This window comes from Terrapene carolina, unplaced genomic scaffold (assembly GCF_002925995.2).
Source record: "Terrapene carolina triunguis isolate 2854851 unplaced genomic scaffold, T_m_triunguis-2.0 Scaffold612, whole genome shotgun sequence".
Lineage (NCBI taxonomy): Eukaryota > Metazoa > Chordata > Testudines > Emydidae > Terrapene > Terrapene triunguis.
Window position 1 is genome coordinate 1,168,071 of NW_020664963.1, and position 7,371 is coordinate 1,175,441.

The 7,371-nt window shown below is 55.1% G+C and overlaps 1 protein-coding gene across 1 annotated transcript; it reads right to left on the reverse strand.

The window, feature by feature from the left end:
* Nucleotides 1–2,688: 2,688 nt before the first annotated feature.
* Nucleotides 2,689–7,371, reverse strand: SDR39U1 (short chain dehydrogenase/reductase family 39U member 1). The gene is made up of 6 exons (XM_024213464.3): nt 7,300–7,371; nt 6,454–6,560; nt 5,967–6,049; nt 5,067–5,188; nt 4,039–4,182; nt 2,689–3,558 (listed from the first exon to the last, which is right to left on the reverse strand). The coding sequence occupies exons 1-6, from the start codon at nt 7,313–7,315 to the stop codon at nt 3,143–3,145; spliced, it is 888 nt and encodes a 295-aa protein (XP_024069232.2). The 5' UTR covers nt 7,316–7,371; the 3' UTR covers nt 2,689–3,142.

Sequence of the window (7,371 nt, forward strand, 5' to 3'; positions counted from 1 at the left end):
AATCCCTCTGCACATTGAGTGGATGTTTTCTGAGAACTATCCACAATGACTCCAAGATCTCTTTCTTGAGTGGTAATACCTAATTTAGACCCCATCATTTTATATGTATAATTGGGATGTTTTCCAATGTGCATTACTTTGCATTTATCAACAATGAATTTCATCTGCCATTTTCCTGCCCAGTCACCCAATTTTGTGAGATCCCTTTGCAATTCTTCGCAGTCTGCTTTGGACTCAACTACCTTATAAGTTTGTATCATCTTAACACTTTGCCACCTCACTGTTTACCCTTTCCCAGATCATTTATGAATATGTTGACTAGGATTAGTCCCGATACAGACCCCTGGGAGACACCACTATTTAACACTCTCCATTCTGAGAACTGACCATTTAGTCCTACCCTTTGTTTCCTATCTTTTAACCTGTTACTGATCCATGGGAGGATCTTCCCTCTTATCCCATGACTACTTACTTTGCTTAAGAGCCTTTAGTGAGGGACCTTGTCAAAGGCTTTCTGAAATTCCAAGTACACTATATTCATTGGATCCTCCTTGTCCACATGCTTGTTGACCCCCTCCAAAGAATTCTAGTAGATTGGTGAGGCATGATTTCCCTTTACAAAAACCATTGTTGATTCTTCCCCAACAAATCATGTTAATCTGTTTATGTGATAATTCTGTGTTTTACTATAGTTGCAACCAATTTGTCTAGTACTGAAGTCAGCCTTACTGGCCTGTAACTACCAGGATTGCCTCTGGAGACTTTAAAAAAAAATCAGTGTGACATTAGCTATCCTCCAGTCATCAGGTCTGGCTGATTTAAGCGATTCGTTACATACCAGTTAGTAGTTCTAAGATTTCATATCTGAATCCCTTCTGGTCCGGTGACTTATTACTGTTTAGTTTATCAATTTGTTTCAAAACCTCCTCTAATGACATCTCAATCTGGGACAGTTCCTCAGATTTGTCACTTAAAAAGAATGGCTTAGGTGTGGGAATCTCCCTCACATCCTCTACAGTAAAGACTGATGCAAAAAATTCGTTTAGTTTCTCTGCAACAGCCTTGTCTTCCTTGAGTGCTCCTCTAGCACCTCAATTGTCCCGTTATTAAACCTTGTAGTAATGGGTGGGGCGGTACTGGTCCCCTTCATGCAGGATCAATGTAAAGAAGCCATTGCAGCTGGGTGGCTGAAACAACAGCAGTAGCATTCAAAACACAGTCACATGGAAAAGCTAAAGCAGAAGCAGCTCAATGGATTTCCCAGGCCATGATAGCTAAGGGCTTTGCTTGGTGACACAGGTTTTATCTTTGCATGAGGGAGAAGGGGAGGAGAGAAGGCCAAGCAGACAGTAACAGAAGTGCCAGCTGGAAAGGCTGGCTTGGACCAGCAAACGGAAGCACTGTCTGTAGCTGTGTTCAGGGAAACAGGACTTCTGTATCATCTTTGGAAATAAACTAGAGTGCATCCCAGAAAATACCCCTAGTGGAAACAAATGGCAAGGCCTTGAGCTTTGGCTCTCTTCTAAAGTCAAAAAGAGACACACTATGTCTAATTACAGCCCAGGGGCTGGGAGATAAACTCAGGACTACATATACAGTCCCCTTGATGCACAGTGGAGCACTCATTTGTCAGGGGGAATGTTTGCACAGAGATCTAGAGGAGAACGCAGCCTGTCTGCAGTAACTAAGCCTTCAATTATTTACCCCCATGGCTTATTATTGCATTAGGGCAGTGAGGCAAAAATTTGAACCAGGGTTTCCTGATGGAAAATGGGGATTTGTGGAATATAAAATTTCCACAAAAGAATGATGCCAGCAGAAATTTCCATCAGGAAAAGCAAAGTGAAACACACAAGGAACGGTTAGAGACCCCAGGGGACAGTTCAAAGAGGTGTCAGCCAAGGTCTTCCAAAGCAACAGATCAACACTTGGATTTTACACAGGCAGTGTTCTGGGACTCCTTCTCCATTGTTTTCTGAGGTGTGAAATGAAGGCCAGGACTACAGCCAGAGTCGGTAGCAGTATAACTATTTGGATCAGAGATGCAATTTCACCTCTACAGTTATACCGGTACAACCATGTGCATGGAGGCAGTTATGCCCACACAGGAATAACCTATACTACCCCATGCTGGGGGACCCAGACCCACATCCCAGGCCAGGCAGCTACTGTCTGGTCTCCAGAGCCCAGCCAGCCCTAGTCTCCACTTGACTCAGCCCTCTCAGCTTGTACATGAGCACGATGGTTGTTCCCAGGCACCTTTCCCATTCCTCCCCTAAGAACTGTGGGACCCTCTAGCAGTGAAGGCCCTGCACTGCCCTCCCGGATGCCTGGATCCCGTTCCCATCTTTGTGCTGGGACCTGCACAGCCATCCCAGACTCCTCGCTCTCCTTCCCCCTCCCTGCCCTATGACCTGTCAGACCCTCCCTAAGGATGAGCACCCTGCACTATCCTCCTGGACACCTGGCTCCCATTCCCTGCCTGGTCTCTCCCACCGTATTGGGAGCTGCAGGCACTAGGGACAGCACTGCCTATATGAGGACAGTCCAGCCTCTGAATCCCCCCCCCCAGCCCTAGCACCACCATTGACCAAGCGACCACCCCCCCCTTTCCCAAACAGCAGCGATTGACCCATCAGCCGTTTATTGCAAACTGGACAAGGCTGTATACAGGGTGAGAGGGAGAGGGGGGCTGCAGTGCAGCCAAAAACTACAATTCCCAGCAGCCTTTGCGGCAGAACTCCAGCTCCATAAAGTGCCAGGAGCTTGGAAACAGCCTGAATGCACTGTCAGCGCAGCACGGATGGGGGTGGGGCAGGAGGGGTCACAGTAGGGCACCCCCCCCACACCCTCCGAGAAGGACTGGGAGGGAGGATTTCTGGAGGGGCTCAAAAGGGAGCATTCCCACTCAGAGAAGGGGGCTGGGGAGGATAAGAACAGGGTGAGCCCCAGCAAGAGGCTGGGGAGTATTGGGGGGGGACACTGGGGAGGGCTCATGAGGGGCCCCACAAAGTTCAGGCTAAGACAGCCAGGAGGCTCAGAGCTGGGCTGTGGGAGCCAGAGATAAGGGGTCTCTCTAGGGGCTGATCCCCCCAGAACAGGGGCATCCCAGGGGCACTGGGATCAGCCCCCCCTAAGCCGCTCAGGACACGATGTCCTGCAGGGCAGAGGGCAGGTCGGGGTACACGAAGCAGTAGCCACTCTCCAGGGTGCGTTTCGGCGCCACTCGCTGGCCCTCCAGCAGCATGACGGCGCGCTCAGCCCCGAAGACACCCCGCACTGCCCAGCCGGGCAGGGGCAGCAGGGCCGGGCGCCCCAGGGCCAAGCCCAGCTCCCGGGCGAAGTCGGCGTTGGAGGTGCCAGACGAGGCCGGGGAGACCCCGTTGAGAACCCCACGCACACCCTCCTTCTCCAGGGCATGGCACACGACACCGGCCACGTCCCGGAGGTGGATCCATGGGAAGGGCTGGAGGCCAGAGCCCACGGGGCCCCCCAGGCCCAGCTGGAACGGCCAGAGCATCTGCGAGATGGCACCTCCACCCTTCCCCAGCACCACACCTGCAGGAAGAGGAAAGTCAGAGAGAGACCCCGGAGCCAGCCAGCCACGCCCCCCTCTCCGAGCTAGCCAGTCTCCCAGTCCAAGCCAGCCTTGGGGCCAGTGCCCCCTCGAGGGGAAAGGGTCCATGCCCCATTCCCTGCCCCCCCACAGCCAGCCACAGTCTCCCAGCCCAAGCCAGCCTTGGGGCCAGCATCACCTGGAGGGGAAAGACCCCGTGCTCCATTCCCCACCACCTTGAGCCAGCCAGTCCCCACCCTGCGGACAGATGGGAGCCAGTATCCCCTAGAGGGGAAAGGCCCTGTATCCCATTCCCCACCTCCATGAGCCAGCTAGTCCTTGCCCTGAGGTGAGATGGGAGCCGGTGATCCCTAGAGGGGACAGGCCCCACGCCCTGCCCCCCTGAGCCAGCCAGTCTCTGCCATGAGGCCGGATAGCATCTGGCGCCCCCTAGAGGGGAAAGCCCCCATGCCCCGACGCACCGGATCTCACCACCGCCTGGCGCGTGCTGTCCCCGGGAATTTTAGCTGCTGCCTCCCAGGCGCTCACCAGGCGTGAGAAGAAGTCGAAGTCACCGCCAGGACTCTCCTCGGTGTACTCAGCCGTGGGGCTTGGGCGGTAATACCCTGCCGGGCAATGGGCAGGGAACTGTAGTGCCAGCCAGTGCGCATAGCCCTACCCCTCATTGATATCCCTCCCTCTCCTGTAGCAATTGCATCTGGCGACGGGGAGAAACACGACTATTTTCTCTCCCACTCCAATGGCAGAAGCGCATTGATGTCATAGGAGGCTGGGCTCCATTCTCTTACAATGAAAATTTTCTTCTTTCTTGGTGGCAGAAGGAGTTTCACAGGAGGTTGTGTTTGGCCAAGGGACTATTTTTCCATCTGTTCCCAATGGTGGAAGAACATCAGCATCACCAGAGGTTGTGCTTTGTCCTTGAGCTACAAGAGGAGGGACTATTTTTCCCCCCTCTCTGCAGCGGAAGGATCACAATGTGTCATGGAAGACTGTGCTGCACCCCAGGCCAATTTTCCCTTCTCCCTAGTGCCACAGTGCCACATAGGGCTGCACTTTGTCTTGCACTAGAGGGGGGGGACTGTATATCCCCATAGTGGCAGAAGGATATGTTTTGTGCAACATGTGCTCTACCCAGGGCCTATTTTTCCCTCTCTGTGCAATGGTGGAAGCACACTCGTTCCACAAGGTACTGTGATCTGTCCTCTCATGATTGGGGACTATTTTCTTTAAGTGGCGGAAGCACACCAGTGCCAGCGAAGGCTGTGCAAGGATGATGCACCACAGGGACTATTTTCTCTCCATGGCAGAAGGACACAATGCTGTTATGGGAGGTTGTGCTGCACCTGGGGACTATTTCTCCTGTCCCCTCAGCAGTAACTTCCAGAGGCCACACTCTGCCTTGTCACTGCCCAGGGACTATTTCCACCTGGTGGAAGGATACCATAGGACAGGATGGCATGAGTTGCACTCTGGCATGCACAATAAATACCTACGCCGGTGACGAGAACCCAGGCGCGGGGCGGCCTTTCGGCCTCAGCGATGGCCTTGGCCAAGGTCTTGGTGGTCTCCACCCGGCTGGCAACCACAACCCTGCGGAAGGCATCATCCCACCTTCAGGGGGAGAGAGCACAAAGTGGTCACACTCAACCACCCCACCCCCATTCTCCTCTGCCAATCGCAGCCCAACAAGCAGCTATTTATACCATACCGTGAATCCCACTAAATCTTCCCCCAGAAGTAATGGCCCAGGAGGAGAAAGGTTCCTAGCAGAAGTTTCACATTCTGACTAAGTCCCCTCTGACGGTACCTAAAGGAGAGCAACCCATTCCCCTGCACTCCCGCACGGAGTACAGGGGATTGACACAAATCACCACGCCCCAGAGCAATGGGAGGCAGGACTCTCTCCCCCGCACACTCCCCAGATGTAGGTGGGAAAAGGCTCCCTGTCCCAGGGAGAGTGGGGGGGGAACTGGGAGTATTTGGGAATGGCAGTGGGGTGTCTGGAAGACGCTGGTTCCACTCTGTGGGAGACAGTTGGGTGGGTGTCTAGTGTAGGTGTGACAGGGCTGCTAGCATCAGTGTCACAAGAGAGGCCAGATATTGGGCAAGACTATTTATACCCCACTGGTGCACTCTCCTAATGCTTCCCTTTGGAAACAAGAACTCTGAGAAGAAAGGTTCCTAGTGACAATTATGTTTCAACCCCCAATTCATCCCCAATTTGCAGAACACAACCCTTCCGTCCTGCCCCACCTCCACTGCATTATGGGTAGTACAGGAGAACAGGGAGAGACTGAGTCTTCCCCATTTCTGTCCTTCACTGAAGGGACGCCACATAGGTTGTTACAGGGATTATTCTCCCCCAGCATGCCCAAAGCCCCGGACACACCTGCGAAGGGGGTTGAGAACATTCTCACCAGCCAAGTTCACCGCAGCATCACAAGGGGGCAGGCCGGAGCGGGACAGTTCATCCTGGGGAGACAGGAGAGAAATGGTATTCCACACAGCTCAGTCTCCCCACTAACCCCTAAACCCTGCCAGTCCAGTCTCCCCTTATCCCCTGGATCAGCCCCTCACTCACACATGCCCCTAGTTAATCTCACTCTGCTCTGCTGCACTAAGTCAGCTCTTTCCTGACCCCTGCAGGCTGTGCCCTGGAGCATGAGGGTGGATGGCTCTGATGTCACCCAGCACAACAGGAGGGATGGCTGGAGTGATGCCACTAGGACCAGCCTGGAGTCTTAGGGCTGAGCACTAATTCCCAGGACAGGGAGCGAACCTCCCCATGGGCCAGTGGGCTCCTAACCCCCTGCACCTCTGTGGCTGCCCCATGAGCCCAATATTATTGGAGTCACTCCCCTTCCCCAATCACCTACCCAGCTGATCCGGTCAGGCCCTGGATGGCGAGAGACATGGGTCACCTCGTGCCCTCGACTCCTCAACAGCTGGGTCAAGGCTCCGCCCACAAAGCCGGTCCCACCTCCTGATTTAAATAGACACTTTCAAGCATTGGTGTCCGTCACTCCCAACCCACTGCCAGCCCAGCCCTGGGCTCTCCCCCGCTCTTCTGGTGCCCCATACTCCTGACCCGCAGCCTCCTGCTAGCTCAGCCCTGGGCTCCCCCAGTTCTGCCGGTGCCCCTCACTCCTAACCCACAACCCCTGCTAGCCCAGCCCTACCAGTGCCCCTCACTCCTGACCCACAGCCCCTGGCTGCCCCCGAGCCAGGGCCAGCTCCAGGGTTTTGGCCACCCCAAGCAGCCAAAAAAAAAAAAAAAAAAAAAAAGCCGCGATCGCGATCTGCGGCGGCAATTCGGTGGGAGGTCCTTCGCTCCGAACGGGAGTGAGGGACTATCCGCCGAACTGCTGGCGAATAGCTGGACGTGCCGCCCCCTCCGGAGTGGCCGCCCCAAGCACCTGCTTGCCAGGCTGGTGCCTGGAGCCGGCCCTGCCCTGAGCTCTGCCAGTGCCCCCCACTCCCGACCCGCAGCCCCCTACTAGCCCAGCCCCATTTCACCCCCCCAGCGCCTTGGTGCATGAGGAAGGACTTAGTGCCTGCCCCATCTCTCCGCGGCAAGGGGGAGCTCCGCTCCCAAACCGGATACACATCCAAACCCAGGCGCTGGGGTACACGCGCAGCCGCAGTAGCCCTGCAATTAATCCCTCGCTTAATTGCTGTCCCCGGCCACCCCACACTCGGCCCCTGCAGCGCGCGCCACTCACCCACTAGCACGCGCATGGCCAGTGCTGGGCGCGCATGCGCGTGGAGGGACTCTCCGGCCTGCGGCTCGTCAG

Excerpts from the sequence above, each read along its gene's own strand:
- SDR39U1 (XM_024213464.3), bottom strand. Across the intron at positions 6,050-6,453 it reads GGCCTGACCGGATCAGCTGG|GATGAACTGTCCCGCTCCGG; the intron begins GTAGGTGATTGG and ends CTGTCTCCCCAG. Across the intron at positions 5,189-5,966 it reads GTTCTCAACCCCCTTCGCAG|GTGGGATGATGCCTTCCGCA; the intron begins GTGTGTCCGGGG and ends CTCCCCCTGAAG.